The sequence below is a fragment of the Podarcis liolepis genome (assembly GCF_965112155.1).
Source record: "Podarcis liolepis genome assembly, chromosome: 4".
Taxonomy (NCBI): Eukaryota; Metazoa; Chordata; class Lepidosauria; order Squamata; family Lacertidae; genus Podarcis; species Podarcis liolepis.
In genome coordinates, this window is record NC_139558.1 from 107,095,308 (window position 1) to 107,116,110 (window position 20,803).

At 48.3% G+C, this 20,803-nt stretch overlaps 2 protein-coding genes and 1 long non-coding RNA gene across 3 annotated transcripts in view; 2 read left to right on the forward strand and 1 right to left on the reverse strand.

Annotated features, from left to right (window-relative positions):
* The window catches only part of LOC310705148 (uncharacterized protein), a 132,330-nt gene that overhangs the window by 79,311 nt on the left and 32,216 nt on the right, over positions 1-20,803 (forward strand). The window lies entirely within an intron of this gene.
* The window catches only part of LOC310705423, a 138,450-nt gene that overhangs the window by 69,647 nt on the left and 48,000 nt on the right, over positions 1-20,803 (reverse strand). The window lies entirely within an intron of this gene.
* Positions 18,148-20,803, forward strand: part of LOC310705046 (uncharacterized protein) — a 162,215-nt gene continuing 159,559 nt past the window's right edge. Inside the window, exon 1 of the mRNA XM_083499358.1 lies at positions 18,148-18,297. Coding sequence (XP_083355484.1) covers positions 18,154-18,297 — 144 coding nt within the window. The 5' untranslated portion in view covers positions 18,148-18,153. The remainder of the gene's footprint in view (positions 18,298-20,803) is intronic.

A 20,803-nucleotide genomic window follows, 5' to 3' on the forward strand; every position in this document is an offset into this window, starting at 1 on the left:
CCTGCTTACCTGTTTTCTCTTTCAGGAGACAGAATGATGCCAGCAAAACCTCCTGATCCATCTTTTCATGGGAGCAGAAGGGAAGCAGCGTCTGTGGAACCAGATCAGGTCAGGGGAAGCTGCCTTGTGGGGACAGAGGCTGACGGATGGAGCAATGTCATGTACTGGTTGGGCACAGAGGAATGGTGGGAGGAAGCAGCCGGGGAACCAGGAAGGGAAAATGTCTCAGCCCAAGGAGTGGAGGTGGAGGAAGGATGAGCGGTCAGAGGGAGAAGAGGGAGAAACCTGGGAAGAGGAGGTGTCAGAAGCTGAAGGGGAAACAGGGCTTAGTGAGCTGGGAGACTCTGAGGCAGAATGCAGTGAAGAATCAGAGGCAGAAGAGGAAGGAGGCGAGTGGGAGGAGGAAGGTCGAGAGGCAGAGGCGAGTCAGGAGAAGGAGGAGCCACCGGGGGCTCCCTCTCCTTCTGCCATAAGCCCCCATCCCTGCTTGTCTCTCAGAGCCCGGAGACTTCTGACAATGGAGGAGCAAAGGCAGGCTGCACACTGGCGCACTGTTGGATCACTTGCCAGAAACCCCAGAGAGAGGGGACTTGGAAAGCTGTGGGGAGCTAGTGGCCTTCTCTTTTGGCAGCTGATTTCATGGAGGAAGACCCTGTCATGGAATTCTACTCAGTATTGATCCAGGCAGAACTCCAATGTATAGTTACCAGAGTGAAAATGTAAAGATGTTGCAGGATTCCCCAAAATAGACCAGAGGCAATTGTATTTCACCCAGCAGAGCTTTACTGCTACTGAAGACAAATGAGCATAATGGTCCCAAATCCAAAACATTCAGGATTGGCCCTGTCCATAAGAAATCCAGTTGCAGCAAACTTAACTGAAATTTCCCACAACTTATAATAAGTTTAAACCTCAACACTCAGCATACAATGTACAGAACACCAGAAAGGAGAGAGAGAGAGAGAGAGAGAGAGAGAGAAACCCAGGCTCCTTCTGGCCTCTTCTTATAGTCAGCATGACCTTGATAGAAGACATAACAGAACCACTTTAACCCAGCTGTACTCAGGCTGTGAGGCCTGGGTCCTTGTGCCAAAGGCCAAGCTCAGAAAGGGTGGCCCTAGGTCCCAAAAGATGATTTTCTGTGGGTATGAGCCAGGGACCAAGGGGTGGAGATTTGCCTATCCAACAGGCAATCAGTCCAGGATTCTGCTCAGCAGAAGTGCTGACTTCTGTGAGTAGAATGGATGCACACGCATACATGGGAACCCTGATCTTCTTTCAGAGAGTCTGCAAGACTCTGCTGATGAGGAAGAGATAGAGGTTGAACCTGCTGCTGAGGCACAGAGTCCTGACCCAGAGCAGGTAGAGGGAAGAACTTCTCCTAAAGCTGTGAAGCTTGAACAGAGAAGTGCTCCTTCCTCACCCACAGGTTCAGCTGAGAAGTCTAAACAGCGCAGTAAGTCAGGGGGAGCTCTCTGAGGCCAAGGACGTTCTAGCTGGTCCTAGTGGGTCTGAGGGTGTACCTGAAACTGGGTTGAGATGTTCAGCTCGCACAACGAAAGGTAAGCCTCCTGACAGGTTTGCAGTCACAAGTGTATGGGTTGGCATGGTACAGTGTGAACCCGAAAGTTTTGAGGGTGTTCAGAAACTGCCTCAGGAAGAAGCCAGGAAAGGGCATGAGGTAATGCAGAAGGAGATGAGCTCAATAGAGTCTCTAGGCGTGTTCTCCCTCACAACGTTGCCAGTGGGCAAACAGGCCGTGAGCAGCCGCTGGGTTTACCGTCTTAAACCACAGCAACAGGCTAGGCCAGTAGCCAGAGGGTTCACACACAAAAGGGGCTGCATTATACTGAGGTATATGCCCCCACATCCAGAAGTGAAACTCTGCGCATGCTCTTAGCCATTGCTGCACAAAGAGGTTTTCAGGTGAATCACTTTGATGTGGATTTGAACTCAGACTGCCAGGAGGATCTGTATATGCCTCCTCCTCCAGCGTTTGAGGGCAATGAGCCAAATACTGTATGGAAGCTTCACAAGTCCATTTATGGCTTAAAGCAATCGGCCAGTAATTGAAACTTGTACCTGAATGAAGCCATAGAGAAGCTAGGTTTCAGGAAGAGTCTTGCTGACAGCTGCCTGTACCTTAAAGGGTCAGGAGAGTCACAGGAAATGGTGTTGATCTTTGTTGATGACATCATTCACATCTCAGGGGCAAACAAACAGGTGCTGAAGTTTGCCAAAGAGCTTGGAAAACGGTTTCAGCTCAAGAACCTGGGTGCAGTAAGGATCTACTTAGGTGTTCAGATAGACAGGACTGAAGATGGAAGCTTCTTGCTCAGTCAGAAAGGCAACATTGAGCAGGGGTTAGGGCACCTATGGAGAGAAGCTACGTGAAAGACAGTTGGCTAGCAGAACGCGTTGAGTGCGAGAACGCTGAGCTCTTCCAGTCCGCTCTGGGTAATCTGTTGTATCTGTCCCAATGGAGCAGGCCGGACATTGCTTTTGCTACCAATCTGCTCAGCAGGGAAGCATCAAAGCCCAGTGTAAATGCCTGGCATGGTATCAAGCGGGTGCTGCGTTACCTGCAGGATACCAAGGACTTCAGTCTCAAGCTGTCAGCTGCAGGTGAGATGGCGCTTACTTGCTGGCCAGATAGCCACGGGGCGAATCTGGATGACAGGAAGTTCGTATCTGGGATGGTACTAAAGTTTGGGGAATCTCTAGTTGGATGGAAGTCCCGGAAACAAAGTCTCATTGCGCTGTCCTCTACTGAGGCTGAGTTCATTGCACTGTCGGAATTGTGCAGGGAACTGGAGTTCTATAGATGCCTGGTGCAAGAGATCTATGGGGATTGTTGCCTGCCCATCACTGTTTGGGAAGACAATCAACCCTGTCTGAAGTTGGCAGAATTTGGGCAGTTTAAGGCCAGAACCAAGCATCTAGACATACGTTTCCAGAATGCGTGTCAAAGTGTCAATCCTATAGAAAGCAATCTTATTGAAACAACACAGCAATTAAGAGGAAGGAAAGAACAGAGCATTGTGTAGCAGATCATATTTCTGATGTCTCAGAAGAGGACATTTCCTTTTTCTTTTAGGGTCCAGTGTGCTTTGAAGATGTCGCTGTTTGTTTCACGGACGAGGAGTGGGCATTGCTGGATCCTGACCAGAGAGCTCTGCATAAGGACGTCATGGAGGAGAATCATGGGATCGTGGCCTCTCTTGGTAAGGCTCCCTGTGGGATCGTCCTATCTGCCTGGAAATTCAAATTCAAAAAATACCTCTATGTAACAAACCTCATACATTTCCACATAGCTCAACAGCGCCCAATACAACACCGGGGAACCTAACACCCCCACAATAAACCTTGAACAGCAAATTCCAGTTTTTTCTGTGAACCACGACTGACATTGGAGATGGAGGGGATGACATGACTGGGCCAAACAAAATCCATCCCAGAGAAGAGCCAGGCTTATTGAATCTCAGGTAGCAGTAGCAGTGATGATGATGATGATGATGATGATGATGATGATGATGATAATAATTTTTACTTTTACTCTGCCCATCTGGCTGGGTTGCCCCAGCTGCTCTGGGCGGCTTCCAACACTTATATAAACCAGAAACATTAATCATAACAATCTGTCCCCATATAAAAAGTAAATTAACTTTAAAATGAACAACTTACACGAGTGACCAAAATTGTGGAAACCTTTTGGAGAAAGTGTATTTCAGAGCTTTGATACCTCATGACACCACTTTTTTGGGAGTAACAGCATAAAACTATATATCAATGGAAAAATAATTTAATGAAGAATGTAATGGTTTTCTTCTGTCATGCAGGCCCTGTCTCTCCATTCTTCGATCATCACTTGCTGTTGTGCACCTTTTCCTGCCTTTACCAGTCTGATTTTGGAGTGACTGAGTCTCTTATACCTCTTCAAAAATATAGACCAGCTTTGGTTAAGTTTTCCCCAATCTTCCTTCTAATTTCTTCATACCTGTAGCCTTGTTCACTTAATAGTACGATTTTACATCTCTTTCTGGGTAACTACCAACCAAATTGATAGCAATCACATAATACCCTGACAAAAGTCAACCTAAGCAAGTTGTGCTTCCCTTTTCTGGTCATATGTCTATAACCTTTGATAGAATACAGATAATTGAACAAACTTTGTTGCACTACATTCTTGATTAAATTATATTTCCATTGCTATATAATATTATGGTATTGCAGTCATACCTCGGGTTACAGTCGCTTAAGGTTGCGTGTTTTCAGGTTGTGCACTACGCCGAACCTGGAAGTACCGGAATGGCTTACTTCCAGGTTTCAGTGCTTGCACATGCGCAGAACCACCAAATTACGACCCACACATGCGCAGATGCAACACTGCAGGTTGCGAACGCTGCGGATTGCGAACATGTCTCCCACACGGATCATGTTTGCAACCCGAGCATCCACTGTGCTCCAAAAGAAGTGGTGTTATGAGCCATCAAACATCTGAAATGCACTTTTTTCTAAAAGGCTTTCACAATTTTACCACTACAGTATATCAAAGAAAGCAACATTCAACAACCCATCAGAATCTAATAATAAATATGTTGGTTAATGACAAACCACAAAGGTAATGAACACACACGCAACTCTCTTCACTTCTTCATTTGTTCCTGAGGCTCTAATCCCTTTTTGTCTCCGTTGCAGATTGTGATGAATTGCAGATCGAGAACAAGGCTGAACCAGACAAAATCCCCAGAGAGGAGAAGCCATGCAAAAATTTGGAGTATGGGGAGAGCTGCAGTCAGAGCTCCAATCTCACTAAGCATCAGAGAATTCATACAGGAGACAAACCCTGTCAGTGCATGGAATGTGGGAAGAGCTTCAGGGAGAGCTCCCATCTCACTTCCCATCAGAGAATTCATACAGGGGAGAAACCCTATCAGTGTGGGGAATGTGGAAAGAGCTTCACTGATAGCTCCTCTCTCACTTCCCATCAAAGAATTCATACAGGAGAGAAACCCTATCAGTGTGGGGAATGTGGAAAGAGCTTCAGTCGTAAGAGTGATCTCACTTCCCATCGAAGAATTCATACAGGTGAGAAACCCTATCAGTGTGTGGAATGTGGAAAGAGCTTCAGTCATAAGAGTGCTCTCACTTCCCATCGAAGAATTCATACAGGAGAGAAACCCTATCAGTGTGTGGAATGTGGAAAGAGCTTCAGTCACAGTTCTGCTGTCACTAAGCACCAGAGAATTCATACAGGGGAGAAACCCTATCAGTGTGTGGAATGTGGAAAGAGCTTCAGTCATAAGAGTGCTCTCACTTCCCATCGAAGAATTCATACAGGAGAGAAACCCTATCAGTGTGTGGAATGTGGAAAGAGCTTCAGTCACAGTTCTGCTGTCACTAAGCACCAGAGAATTCATACAGGGGAGAAACCCTATCAGTGTGTGGAATGTGGAAAGAGCTTCAGTCAGAGTTCTGATGTCACTAAGCACCAGAGAATTCATACAGGTGAGAAACCCTATCAGTGTGTGGAATGTGGAAAGAGCTTCAGTCATAAGAGTGCTCTCACTTCCCATCGAAGAATTCATACAGGAGAGAAACCCTATCAGTGTGTGGAATGTGGAAAGAGCTTCAGTCACAGTTCTGCTGTCACTGAGCACCAGAGAATTCATACAGGGGAGAAACCCTATCCGTGCATGGAATGTGGAAAGAGCTTCAGGGACAGCTTCCAACTCACTTCCCATCGAAGAATTCATACAGGAGAGAAACCCTATCATTTTGTGGAATGTGGAAAGAACTTCAGTCAGAGCTCCTCTCTCACTTCCCATCAGGGAATTCATATAGGGGAGAAACCCTATCAGTGTGGGGAATGTGGAAAGAGCTTCAGTCACAGCTCTGCTGTCACTAAGCACCAGAGAATTCATACAGGTGAGAAACCCTATCCGTGCATGGAATGTGGAAAGAGCTTCAGGGACAGCTTCCAACTCACTTCCCATCGAAGAATTCATACAGGAGAGAAACCCTATCATTTTGTGGAATGTGGAAAGAACTTCAGTCAGAGCTCCTCTCTCACTTCCCATCAGGGAATTCATATAGGGGAGAAACCCTATCAGTGTGGGGAATGTGGAAAGAGCTTCAGTCACAGCTCTGCTGTCACTAAGCACCAGAGAATTCATACAGGTGAGAAACCCTATCCGTGCATGGAATGTGGAAAGAGCTTCAGGGACAGCTTCCAACTCACTTCTCATCAGAGAATTCATACAGGGGAGAAACCCTATCATTGTGTGGAATGTGGAAAGAACTTCAGTCAGAGCTCCAGTCTCAATAAGCATCAGAGAATTCATACAGGGGAGAAACCCTATCAGTGTGGGGAACGTGGAAAGAGCTTCAGTCACAAGAGTGATCTCACTTCACATTGAAGAATTCATACAGGTGAGAAAACCTATCAGTGCATGGAATGTGGAACGAGCTTCAGTCACAGATCTGCTGTCACTAAGCACCAGAGAATTCATACAGGGGAGAAACCCTATCAGAGCATGGAATGTGGAAAGAGCTTCACTGATGACTCCTCTCTCACTTCCCATCAAAGAATTCATACAAAGGTCGGAAAAATATTTCATTCTGTAGCTTTAGGAGCCAGGCAAATCCGCACCTTCTTAACCAGGCCTTTGGCTCATTGACATCTAAGGCCCTTTTAAAATGTGGTGGGGAGTTGAGTTACTGATGTGTATTTTGTGTTTTTATGTTGTTTTTATGTTGTAACTGTCCTGAGACATGTGGGAACAGGAGTCAACATTTAGAGACCAAGGAGTTTTTGCCCCCCAATAGTATAAGAGAGTTTGTGTACTGGTCCAGTAAACGCTTCCGCTGTGCCACCAGCAACAGCTCTCTTTGCAGAGCATTAATTCAGTCCAGTGCAGAGATTCTTGTTGCAGTACAAGCTTCAGAGTCTCAGCAGCAAAGAAATAACGACACAGGGAAGCCTGTCTTTCCAAAGACAGGTTTATTGCAGAAAGATAACAGAAACACCTCCGGAGCTTTCGGACATTTTTGCTTCACGCCCCACAGACAGAGAAAACAAACACTCTATATACTGAGCAACTTAACAACTTAACGAGCTTGACTACTTAAAGTTACATGACATTGCTAACTTGCCAGCGTCTTAGGTTTCACACCCCAACACCCCCTCTCGCTGGCAATACAAAAAACAAAATTACTTCAGACCCATTTCTTCACATCACCAAGATTCTTAACTTTGAAGTATTTATTTAACTCTTTGGCTAGTTTTTTTACTTGTTCTTGTGTCTTTGAAGTATAAATCAGGTCATCTACATAAACAAGCAAAGATTCTTGAGCATCTCCTGAACTTCTGAAATATAAGCAATTGTCAGCCTTGCTCCTGCTAAAACCAATGCCTACCAAAACATCATTCAAACACTCATTCCAATTATGAGCAGATTGCTTGAGTCCATATATAGATTTATGTAGTTTCCATACCTGATTTGATTTACCAACTTTCAATCCTGGCGGTAGCTCCATATAGAGCTCTTCAGCCAAGTCTGAATGAAGATAAGCTGTAGAGACATCAAATTGATTCACTTTGAACCCTTTCTGAGCAGCAACTGTTAATAGTGCCCGTAGGGTTTCACTCCTTGAAGTAGGCGCATAGACTTCGGAATAATGTAACCCCTTTCTTTGTGTAAAACCTCGAGCTACAAGCCTTGCTTTGTACTCTGGTTTCCCCATTGCTGTTGTCTTTATCCTGTACACCCACCTACAACTTACTGCCTTGGTACCTTCTGGCAGTTTGGTGATGGAAAACACACCCAGTTCTTTCATAGAATTCAACTCCTTTTGCATGGCCTCACGCCACCTACTGGCCTCCTCCTGGGGTAATTGCTCAACCTCCTCAAAACTTTCAGGTTCGCAATTTGCCAAACCTGCCCTAACACTAATAGCTTGGTACCTTTCAGGAGGTTTACCTTTGTTGGTACGCTTAGAACGCCTTAACAGTTCCTGCGATGTTCCTTCAGTTCCCCCCTCTGACGCAGAATCACTAGTCGTCACCTGTTTGTCACTAGTAGTTGAAGAACTTTCTGATTCTGACTTTACACGTCTCTCTTGCTGTACAGGTGAACTTTTAGAGCTAGAAGATTCTGACTTTATAGACTTGGGTGAACTAAACGATTTCTCACCCTCGTCCTCAGACTTAAATTCCTCAGTCTGTTCTGGAACTAACACCTGCCCTGGGGCCTGAGTTTCATTGTTACTGTTCACTACATCAAATGGTATGTCAGGATTTCCATGAATTTTATTCCAACCATCCTGTTCACAAAATTCCGCACTTCTGCTGATTGTGATTTTCGTTTGATTGCCTTCTACATTCACAAATCTCCAACCTTTTGTGTTTGCTTGATAACCACAGAAAAACATTTCTTTAGACCTAGGATCGCCTTTCCTACGTTGTGCCCTAGGCACCAGCACATAAGCACGACATCCAAAAACTCTTAGATGATCAATTTTTGGTTTTTTTTCCAAATAGCATGAAGTAAGGAGTGTTGCCTACTGTGATATTGTACACTCTGTTAAAAGTATAATTCGCATACAGTGCAGCCTCAGCCCAAAAACGCTGTGGAAGTCCAGAATCAAACAGCAAAGCAGCAATGGCTTCCTGTAATGTTCAAAATTTTCTTTCGGCAACTGCATTCTCCTGTGGTGAATAGGGATTGGTAAGTCTATGAACTATACCTTTCCTTTTTAACCACGTCTCCAGCGTGTGGTTCACATATTCCCCACCACGATCTGATTGTATTTTACGTACCCTGGTGTCAAATTTACATTCGACTTCTTCAATCCAATCCATCAGGATGGAAGCTGCTTGTGATTTTTCTTTCAGAAAGAAAACCCAACTAGCCCTTGAAAAGTCATCCACCAAAATTTGCATAAATCTCACACCTCCAAGCGATTTGACTGGCATAGGGCCACACACGTCTGTGTGCACAAGTTCAAAGGGTTTCTTGCTTACTCTATCAGATCTAGGATAGTTACATGTCTTAACCTTAGCATGTTTACAAGCACAACAATCCAGAAAATTTGGACAGGGTTTAATGTTACACCCCTCAGCTAAATTTGGCATCTTTCTTACATACTTAAAGCATATATGAGCTAACCTTCTGTGTAGTAGATGTGCACAACCTGTATGAGGAGCCTTATTTACACACTTAGCTTGCGCTTCACCTGTTGAACATCTACCTGCTGCTAACTGCTCTTCAACCAAAACAAAAAGCCCATCCTCACAGGGAATTTTAACTAGCTCCTTCCCCTGTTTCGAAATGGTGCACACATCTTTTTCAAACTCAACCTTAAAACCACTTTTTACCAGGCATGACACACTCAAAAGTCCATTCTTCATTCCTGGAAGAACAAAAACAGGAAGGTTAGTTTGCAAACAGTTAACATAAATTGTGCCTTTAAGGTTCATTTCTCGTTTACTATTGTCTGCTATAGTCACGGTTTTTGCAACTGGCAATGTCTTGCAGTTCATCAAGCGGCCACTAGATGTCGCTGGAACTAAACTGTGACTTGCTCCACTGTCAATTATCCACTTCAAGGTTTGTTGGCTCCTTTTAGGACTCTGTTGTGCTGCCATTGCAGATAGTCCCTTATCAGCACCTGCTCCCCCTCTGGATCGTTGATTCTTGTAGTTCTCACGTCGTCTTCCCCTGTAACTCCGGAAACTGGCCTTGGACTGTTGAAATTCCTGTTGCTTTTCTGGACACTTTGCTATCAAATGAAACCTGCTGCCACATCGAAAACATGACTTGCTGGCCATAGCAGACACTTGTGAGGCTTCCTTACAGCTCTGCCTGCTAGTTTCCCCACGCTGGGAATTATCTGAACATCCAACCCTTGGGGTATTTGAATTATCAATACGTTTTCGATGATGTTGATATTCTTGTTCACACAATCTACCAGTCACATAATTCATATTCAGCTGGTCCTCTGGCAAAACTTGTAAAGTTAGTACTAAGTTTTCAAACCCTGCATGCAGGCTGCTAAGCAGAGTATAAACTTTAATATTTTCAGGAAAATTCACACCTAAAGATGGCAGTCGGTTGAAATACTCAGTCATCTGTGACGTGTGTTCAACCACACTATCCCCTGGCTTCAGTTTCAACTCATACAAGGCACGTATAATGTTCACCTTCTCTCCGGGCGTGGCTCTATGGTGAATTCGCCTAAGAGCTTCCCAAATTTCAAATGCAGACCTTAAATTTTCCACATGAGGTAATTGGGAATCGTCTATCGATGCCATCAACATGCATCTAGCTTTAGTGTCCATTTTATCATGTTCCCTGTTCTGAGCATGTGCAGCAGCCTGTTGCTCTGCTGTGGCATCTGCTGCAACAGCCACAAACGGCTTTCGCCTCTGGACATAGTCAGCCCACACTTCTTTGGCTTCCAACCAGACTTGAGCCCTCTTAGACCACTGCACGTAATTAGCAGAGTTCAACTTTGTAAAGGGAACCTGGAAATTTTCCATTGCCATTCTTGGGGTCTGCTGCTACTCCCTCTGTGTGCCCTTGCTTCTCTTTCCCCTTGGGATTTGTTTTACTCACTTTTCAGACGCCTCCAGCCTCCTCTGAAGCCTTTAAGAGCTGGATTTACGACCAAGCCGGTCTTCTCTCATCCGAAAGCTGCTTTCACTTTCTCTGCACACAATACAGCTGTAGAAATGTAGAAGGAGTCCATAACCTAAGAGAGTTTGTGTAGTGGTCCAGTAAACGCTTCCGCTGCGCCACCAGCAACAGCTCTCTTTGCAGAGCATTAATTAAGTCCAGTGCAGAGATTCTTGTTGCAGTACAAGCTTCAGAGTCTCAGCAGCAAAGAAATAACGACACAGGGAAGCCTGTCTTTCCAAAGACAGGTTTATTGCAGAAAGATAACAGAAACACCTCCGGAGCTTTCGGACATTTTTGCTTCACGCCCCACAGACAGAGAAAACAAACACTCTTTATATACTGAGCAACTTAACAACTTAACGAGCTTGACTACTTAAAGTTACATGACATTGCTAACTTGCCAGCGTCTTAGGTTTCACACCCTAATATAGTATATTTGAGGGTCCCCCCCCAGTTGATAGGCAATGCCATTCCAATGCCCTTTATGCATCATGTGATTGATTATGCAAGGCAGGCCTTACCTCCCTCCCCTCCCACCAATATTTTATTCAAGCTGGCACCACTGGGTCGGATGGTATATAAATTAAATAAATACATTAATCGCCTTCCTTTGCACATGTTCCAGCTTGCCAATATCCTTATTTATTATCATTTTTAATATTTATGTGCCTTTCATCTGAAGATTTCACAACATAAACATACAGGATAAAAGCATGGCTTTCTCAAAAACAAGAAAAGTCAGAGAAATCTCTCCTCCCCTTTTTCTGGATGGAGTTACAAACTTTGTTGACCAGGGAATAGCTGTGGAAATAATGCATCTTGATTTCAGTAAGGCTTTTGACGAAGTCCCCCATAATATTTTTGCCTTTAAGCTTCTAAAAGATGGGCTGAATGAGGAAACTCTTAGGTGGATTTGACTAACCGAGCCCACACAGTCCGCCTCCATGGTTCCTCCTCATCCTGGGGGAAAGTGACAAGAGGGGTGCTGCAGGGTTCTGTCCTGGGCCCGATGTTGTTCAACATCTTTATGAACGACTTGGATGAAGGAACTGAGGGGGTGCTCATCCCATTTGCAGACGACACCAAACGGGGAGTGGAGGCCAATGTGGCAGAAGGCAGAATGAAGCAACCAGAAATCACCTCAACCCGATGGACTGGTGACCCCCTCCTCCTTTTCCTCTCCCCCCAAGCCATCAATACAGCTAACACGATCAATATTCCCCCCAGCCTCACACCTCCACAGAGATCCCCACCCAACACCAGTCCAGGTGACATAAAAAGACACTCCCCATTACCCAACAATCTACAACTCACTCTCAGCACCCCTCCCCACGCCTTACTAAGTAAAATAATTCCCCTTGTTGCCAGGATTTTTAAGGTACCAGTAAGCCACTCCAATTGTGTCCCAGAATTGACAGGCGCAGCAGTAGAGAAAAAGAAAGTGATATTTATTGCTGAGCAATAAGAGACCCAGTGGAATCCTTTCCCAAAGACTGGGCCCCGGGCTCCAGCGCCCAGAGGCTTTATACCTGAGTACATACATGACATAAGCGATACAACCGCACACAGCAGCAAAAAGAAAACCAATGAGCGCATTCAAGCCTTGCCCCCTGATCATGTAAAGAGTTCCCTCCCAACTTCTGCTTTTTCAGTCTGAACATGCATTTAACCTTTCCCCTGATTTATGGTAAGAAGGAAGAAGAAGGAACTTCGGCCCTTACGCTCCTAGGCGGCCATCTGCTATACCGGGACGATCTGCGGTTAGCATCTTCCTGGTTGAGCTACTCGGGACCCTGTCTGGACAGGGGGGAAAGTGCCAGCACAGCAGATTTATTGCTCCCTCCTTATGTCTTACAAGTTGCTAAAAGCATCCCTTAAAAAACAAACCTCCTTAAAAGTTAGCAAGACAGAACAAGACATCACTGCCCTCTCATCACGCTACAAACAAACAGGATCTTAAAAAGTCCTTAAAGCTATAGAACAAAAAGGGAGAGAACTAGATTCCCTAGAAATCAACAAAACAATCATCAGCATTCCATACTCTAAACAACGCTTCTGTGAGTATGGAGGGGAAAGCTCCAGATTATTAGCAAAGAGGTGTAGGAAAAAAGGAATACATTGCATCACCAAAAAGATCCCAGCTCGTCTGGGCACAAGTCCCCCGTGGGTCCGTGTGGTCAGTAAAAGAAGGAAATTCCCGCCAAGCAATTTGGAGCAAAACAGCAGCCAGTAGACTGAGATCCTTTCTGGTTGCGCAACAGGTTCAACAGCAGCGTGGGAACCCAGAGCCATGGGGCGACATTGATTTTTAAAGCTTCCCACCATATCCCAGAATGCAGTTCGTACAGCATCATCAATACGTCATTGCTACACCACTAAAACGTCAGAAAGGGGAGGGTTACACAAGATGAACATAAGGAGAATGAGTCAGTGCAAGACCCAAGGATAGGATTAGCATAGGCAAAGAAGTCTCAAGTACCCACCACCCAAAAGTACAGCAGAACTTCCTTGGCATGTCTGGACCCCTTGGAAAGTCTGGGGATGGGATGAGGCTTTCCAATAATCAGCTCAGCAATTGTCACCTCTGGGCACTTCCTGGAGTTGATTTGATATGATTTATAAAGTGAGATATCTTCCCTGAGCTGTCAAGGCAAAAGGATACATTCAGGCATAATTTTTGTAACATTTAACAATTTAAAGGTGCCCCCCCCCGTCATTTCTGTAACAGCTCCCCCCTGTGGAGATAAATTTGCTTAGGTTCCGTAGGAATCGCAAATATTTTCTCCACATTTAACTACAGTTCACACATAGACATATTTCCCACCCCCCTTTGGTCCTGTATGTTATATAGGTAAAGGTAAAGGGACCCCTGACCATTAGGTCCAGTCGTGACCGACTCTGGGGTTGCGGCGCTCATCTCGCTTTACTGGCCAAGGGAGCCGTGGTCAGCGTGACTAAGCCGTTTCTGGTGAACCAGAGCAGCGCACGGAAACACCATCTACCTTCCTGCCAGAGTGGTACCTATTTATCTACTTGCACTTTGACGTGCTTTCGAACTGCTAGGTTGGCTGGAGCAGGGACCGAGCAACGGGAGCTCACCCCGTCGCGGGGATTCGAACTGCCAACCTGATTGGCAAGCCCTAGGCTCTGTGGTTTAACCCACAGCGCTACCCACGTCCCTGAGACACTTATTAGGTCCATAAATTACCATCTCACATATATTCAACACATAAAACAGTGGCAATTTGTAGTTGACAAAGGAGAGCTGGACCCAGAAAGGACTCCATTCCCTTCCGGAGCTGAGGGCCGCATCCAAGCTCCATCCGGCCCCGGGGGCCCCTTTTCCTCTCCACATTTAACTACAGTTCACACACAGACATATTTCCCACCCCCCTTTGGTCCTGTATGTTATATAGATATGCACTAAATAATAACCTGCTATTCCCCTCCCAAATGCATGGGTTTTAGTGAATCGGAAAGGGACTTGCATGTCACGCCTCTTAAGGCCATTTGCAAACAAACATTTTGGTTTCCCTGCCAATCTCCCGGTCCTCACTCTGCACTTCAATTGGGAGAAAGCCACACTCCCAGAGCTCAGGCAGTGGAGTAGCGTGGGGGGTGCAGGGGGGGTGCAGGGGGGGCGGCCACACCGGGCACAACATCTGGGGGGGGGGGCAGCGCACACCAATCTAGTGGAAGAGACTCGAGTGCTAAAATCCACGGGTTAGGGATTTGAGAGAAGAATCGGAGAAGATTTACATCCCACTTGCATTACACCTACCTTGAAGTACCCAGTTAGTGTGATGATCTGGCGTTATGTGACAGCAAAAGGTGTGGGCAGAATTTGCTTCATTAATGGGAATGTAAAACCACCAAACACATAAATACGTGAGCCCAAACTGAAGCCTTCCCCATGTGATCTTTTCCCAGATACTGAAGCATTATTTATTCATTTATTTTATATTTCAACAGGATTCAGCTCCATGTCATGTTACTCCTTTGTGCAAAAGGCGGTTTCAATATTATCATATTGAATACCTATCTGTTCAAAGGGCCTCTGCTGCACGATACCAAATGTAAGAATTCACTGATCAATGTCTCTATGTACTGGCTCACTGGGGAAGCTTCAGAAATTCATCTCGACCTGTGAGCTCAGCTCCTCCGCAGCCCCTCTGCCTGAGCGATAATCCCTGGCCTCCTGAGACCTGAGGGCCAGAGAGGGAGCCATGCCAGAAAGAACAAACCCAGAGGAAGACAAAAGGGGGTGATGAACTTGGCTGGGAAACCGGGAAATGTCAAGATCTCTTTTGTGACACTCGCTGGGTGTTTGGTGGAGGGCAGGGGGAACCATGGGGCAGGGTCCAGGATGCCCAGATTCCTGCCACCAGACCTCCCCTTTCATGATGTAACCGTGATGTATGAGTGATGTAGTTGGGGGGGGGGGCATTAGCCGCAGCTAATAAAACTTTGGGTTCTCTTGTTCCACCTGGTGGCAGGTGGGAGTCCTGTCGCCAGAGTCTTCAATCCAGACCAAGCCGACTGGCTGCTGTTTTGCTCTGCTCTTCCTGGCTGGGGTCCTTGTTTTTTGTCCAAGGGAGCCCTCAGATTTCTCCGTTAACAGGGAGAACCTGGAAGGCACTAGGAGGACAAAACCTGGTTTAAGGCGTGTCCCCAAGACTGGGGGGGGGGCACAGGGAGAGAGGGGCTGCAGATCACACACACACAGTAGTTGGGGCCTCTGCCCAGTGGCAGTTCAGGGCATCCCCATTGAAGATGGATGTGGACAAGCTGGAACAGGGGCAGAGGAGGGAGACCAAGATGATCCAGGGTCTGATGTATTAGTGATGTAGTTGGGGGGGGGGCATTAGCCGCAGCTAATAAAACTTTGGGTTCTCTTGTTCCACCTGGTGGCAGGTGGGAGTCCTGTCGCCAGAGTCTTCAATCAAGACCAAGCCAACTGGCTGCTGTTTTGCTCTGCTCTTCCTGGCCGGTGTCCTTGTTTTTTGTCCAAGGGAGCCTCAGATTTCTCCCTTAACAATTCTCCACGGTGCCGTGCACTGAAATGAACTCAATCTGGGGGGGGAATGGGCCGGTCTTTGCACCCTGGAGGGGGCTTGGACTCCCGAGCGCAGCCAAGCCTAGGATGGGGTCTGCGCATCAAGGGAGGGGGGGAGACCCCTGCGGGCAAGGAAATATGGCAACCAGCGCTGGGCTTCCCTGGGCTTCCCCTTGACAAGCGCCTGGGAGGAGGGCCGGGGGGGGGGTCCAGCCCTGGGGGTCTTAAGGGAGAAATCCGAGGGCTCCCTTGGCCAAAAACAAAGACACCAACCAGGATAACTTGGAGCAAAACAGCAGCCTGTGGGCTTGGTCTGGATGGATCTGTTGCAAGAGGGGGCTCCCCTCACTTGCCGGAGAGGGGAGGGACCCAGAAAAAGGGGGTGCAAGGCCTGATCCAGACTTTTGAAATTGCCCCCCTGTAGATCAAGCCCAGCCCCATTCCTCCCCTTCCTGAATTCTAGGAGGAGTTTCCTTCCTTCCTGCAAAGCCCTTTTCCCTGCAAGCTCTTCCTCCGGTTTCTGGCCAAGGGAAGGAGATGCTCTGAGCCCCCAAAAGGATATCTGGGCCTTGAGGGAGCCAGGGGGGCAGCTGCCCCCCCCCCGAAATCCATAGAAAAAGAAGAATCTGAGGTTTTGCCAAGGGGGACTCGGCATTGCAAGGGTTAAAGGGATCCGAGCTGCCTTCCTAGAGAGGCCAGGATGAGGTTTCCGGCTTCCCAGGCAGCAAGGCTCCTCTTCTTCCTTAGTCTTCCCGCCTCTTCGTCACCCCCCGGGACCCTCCTCTCTTTCCCAGGGAGGCGTCTCTTCTGGGATTGGGCAAGGATGGCGAGAGCGAGAGAGGGCTGAGCTGGGGGGGGGGGACTGGCCTTGCAAGGGTTAAGGGAAGCGAGCTGCCTTCCTAGAGAGGAAAAGAAGCAAGGGGGGCCAGGTCCTCCAGAGCCAAGGCCCCCCTCCCCAGTCCTTTCCTGCTTGGGTGTCTCTCTCTGGGATCTGGTGAGTCTCCTCTCTCTTTGGGATCTGGTGAGTCTCCTCTCTCTCTGGGATCTGGTGAGTCTCCTCTCTCTCTGGGATCTGGTGAGTCTTCTCTCTCTCTGGGATCTGGTGAGTCTCCTCTCTCTCTGGGATCTGGTGAGTCTCCTCTCTCTCTGGGATCTGGTGGGGGTCCCAGGGCTGCAGCAGGGGAGGGGGCCTGGGGGGGGCTGATCTGCTCCTGCAGGGGGGGGACCCCAAGTCAGGGAGGAGAGGGTCCTGCCAGGGAGGGGCCAGGTCTGCCACGCTCTCCTTCCTGCAGATCAGAGGGTCCCAAAGTGATTTGGCCTTCCGCCCCCCCCCCCTTTCAGAAAAAATCTCCCTTCTTTAAACAAAGGAGTCCCTGAGACTTTAACTCAGTGTGACGTCGCTCAGCGGCATTGCTGAACAGAGGAAACATCTGCAAATGGTTTTCCAAAGCTGGACAAGGAGGTGGACTAGCCCCCCCCCAAAAAAAAGGTGGGAGAGGGAGGCCAGGAGTAAAGAGAGGGATCCCAGCCCAGAGTCTGGCTGCTGCATTGGGGACCAGTTTCCCAGTGTCTCCCAGGGCAGCTCCCCACGGAGGCCACGGCAGCCATCCCCTCGCACCCAGAGCAGGGCATCCCAGGACCACATCCTCTCTCTCCCAAAGGGATTGTTGCTGGCAAAGCAGCCGGAAATGGGCGCTGCTCCTCCCTGAGCCTCCAGGGACCTTGGCATCAGTGGCTGTGCGTGTGTTAAGATATCTAAGAGAATAATAATAATAAATTAGCTGCCTAAATTCCAAAGGAGATGTATTTGGCCCCACCCACTTGGCCCTCAGGGGGTTGACTAGATACATACCTGGCCATCAGAGCAAAGAAAAAGGGACCCCACCCCAGGAGTCTGTCTTGAGAGCGGCAGAGAGTCCAAGTGCAAGAAAAGGAGACAGAAGCAGGGGGGGAATGTGCCCAGAAGTGGGGGTGGGGGGAGAGCAACTCCTGAGGACCCCCAGATGAGGACCCCCACTAGAGCCAAGCATCCATTTTTCAAATGACTCCCTTGTCAGTCAGTTCTGACTTCATGCATTGACTGGAAGGCAGGAGCAACCAGGCTGACTCATCTCCCAGAAATCCCTTCAGTTGCCTCCACATTCTGCATTGCTAGAGGGCTGGAGACTGACTTCTTCTCCTCTTCCTCCTCTTCTTTCTTTTCAAAAAGGTATCTCACGGTCTGGGCTCTGGTCCCGTCCAGTCCTGATTCCGGGCAAGACTCATCCATGCTTGTTCAGGGATCTGTTTCTTCTCCTGACCTACAAATTCTGTAACAGAACAATGTTTTTGCTTTGTAGGATTTCCAGGACTTCTCATTAAGACGGAAAGAACTTTTAAAAGATGCTTCTGATCTCTTAGAGACTGAGAGCACAGATGGATGAGCAAGACACAGCTGGCCCTGAAGCAGGAAGAGGCCATGTCATCCAAACTGGGAGCAGTGGGGGATTCTTGGGAAACTCTGTGCAGAAGATCCTGGGTGAGGAGGACACCCTCCACTCAGAGGTGCAGAGCCAGCAGGTGAGGCAGTTCTGCTACCAGGAGGCCAAAGGACCCCGAGAGGTTTGCAGCCGACTCTACCACCTTTGCCACCAATGGCTGAAGTCCGAAAGGCACACGAAAGCTGAGATCCTGGACCTGGTGATCTTGGAGCAGTTCCTGGCTGTCCTTCCTCCGGAGATGGAGAGCTGGGTGAGGGACTGTGGAGCGGAGACCAGTTCCCAGGCGGTGGCCCTGGCCGAAGGTTTCCTCCTGAGTCAGGCAGAGGAGAGGAAGCAGGTGAGGGAGACTTTCCTCTGGATACTACCTTGACCAGAGCCAGGGCCTTTTCGGATGTGGCTCCGTCCTGGTGGAACGCTCTCTCACAAGAGACCAGGGCACTGTGGGATTTGACATCTTTCCTCAGAACATGCAAGACAGAGCTGTTCCGCCAGGCCTTCAGGGTTCAGGGTTCAGTCTGATTCTTTTCTTTCAGTACAAGAATAAGCAATAAAGAGGCTTCCTAGCCCGCTCACACCTCCTTTATAAGACCAGTGGTAACAGTAGTTGGCCCTAGCGAATATTAACCAGTCTCATTTTTACTTGACTTGATCATGGATGGAGGACTTGACCTGGCATGTGTGACAGAGACTTGGTTGGATGAAGCAGATGGGCCTGTCCTTGCCGCTGCTTGTCCACCAGGTTTCTCTTACGCACAGCAACCCAGGTCATGTGGGCGGGGAGGGGGGGGTTGCAGTGATTTTTAGGAAGTCATTAGTTTGCACCAGGCGTCCTATTGGGAAGACCCAGTTCTCTGAGTGCATGTTCTGGAAGTTGGGCAATAGGGGCAGTACAGGATTCCTTTTGGTGTACCGACCTCCCCGCTGCACCAAGGATTCCCTGCCCAAGCTGCTTCAGGTTGTGGCGGATGTTCTCCTGGAGACACCTAGCTTGGTTGTCCTGGGGGATTTTAACATCCATGCTGACACGACCTTACAAGGGGCCGCTCGGGACTTCGTGGAAAGCATGGCCTCCATGGGGCTGTCCCTGAATAAGTCTGGCCCAACTCATAGCCGTGGACATGCCTTGGACCTGGTGTTTACCTCCATGGATGTTGGTGATCTGACACTAAGTAAAAGCGAAACGAAAGAAGTGCCATGGTCAGATCACTTCCTGGTGCAACTGGACTTCTCCGCGACCCTTCCCCTCTGCAGGGAGGTGGGACCGATTCGGATGGTCCACCCCCGCCACCTAATGGATCCAAATGGTTTCCAGAGAGTGGTAGGGGATGCTTTATCCCATGTTGATGGCCTTTCAGCTGATTCCCTGGTGTCCCACTGGAATGTGGAGTTAACCAGGGCTATGGACTGTTTTGCTCCGAAGCGCCCTCTCCGATTGCATGGAGCCCGGACAGCCCCGTGGTTTTCCACGGATCTGAGGGCAATGAAACAATCGTTGAGACGGCTAGAGCGCCGGTGGCGGATAACTCATTCTGAAGCTGACCGGATACAGGTTAGAGCTCAATGTCGAGCCTACCAAGTGGCGGTAGCGACGGCGAAGAAGACTTTCTTCACCGCCTCTATTGCATCTGCAGAAAACAGCAGCAGGAGACTTTCTAAGGTGGTCCGCAATTTAGCGGAACCACCTGCTACATCGGGGCCCAGTACGGGCCACATGATCTCCTGCAATGATTTTGCAAAGTTTTTTGCAGATAAAGTCGCTCAGATTCGGGAAGAAGTAGACGCCACCGTGGGAGCAGGGCCGGGGCGGGAGAGTGCTAGAGTCCTGTCTAGTCAAATTGCATGGGATCAATTCCAATCTGTTACCTCCGAGGATGTGGACAGGCTGCTTGGACGAGTGAAACCAACCACCTGTCTCCTGGATCCTTGCCCATCCTGGCTTATAAAAGCTAGCCGGGAAGGGCTGGGCGATGGGCTTCGTGGGGTGGTGAATGCTTCCCTCCGTGAGGGAGCCTTCCCAGACCCGCTGAAAGAGGCGGTTATTAAACCGCTTCTTAAAAAACCATCTTTATTGCGGCCACGATGGCCAACTATCGCCCAGTCTCAAATCTTCCATTCTTGGGCAAGGTGATTGAGCGAGTGGTTGCTGAACAACTCCAGGCACGCCTGGAAGAAGCGGACCATTTTGATCCCTTCCAATCGGGATTCAGGCCTCATCACAGGACTGAAACTGCCTTGGTCGCGCTGGTTGATGATCTCCGGCGGGCTAGGGACAAAGGAGAGAGATGTTTCCTAGTTCTGCTGGATCTCTCAGCGGCGTTTGATACCATCGACCATAACATCCTTCTGGACCGTCTTGAGGGGCTGGGAGCTGGGGGCACTGTTATACAGTGGTTCCGCTCCTTCCTCCTGGGCCATGTCCAGAAAGTGGTGGTGGGGGATGAGTGTTCAGACCCCTGGGCTCTCACTTGTGGGGTGCCTCAGGGTTCTGTCCTCTCCCCCATGCTTTTCAACATCTACATGCAGCCGCTGGGATAGATCATCAGGGGGTTTGGGCTGGGTGTTCATCAGTATGCAGATGATACCCA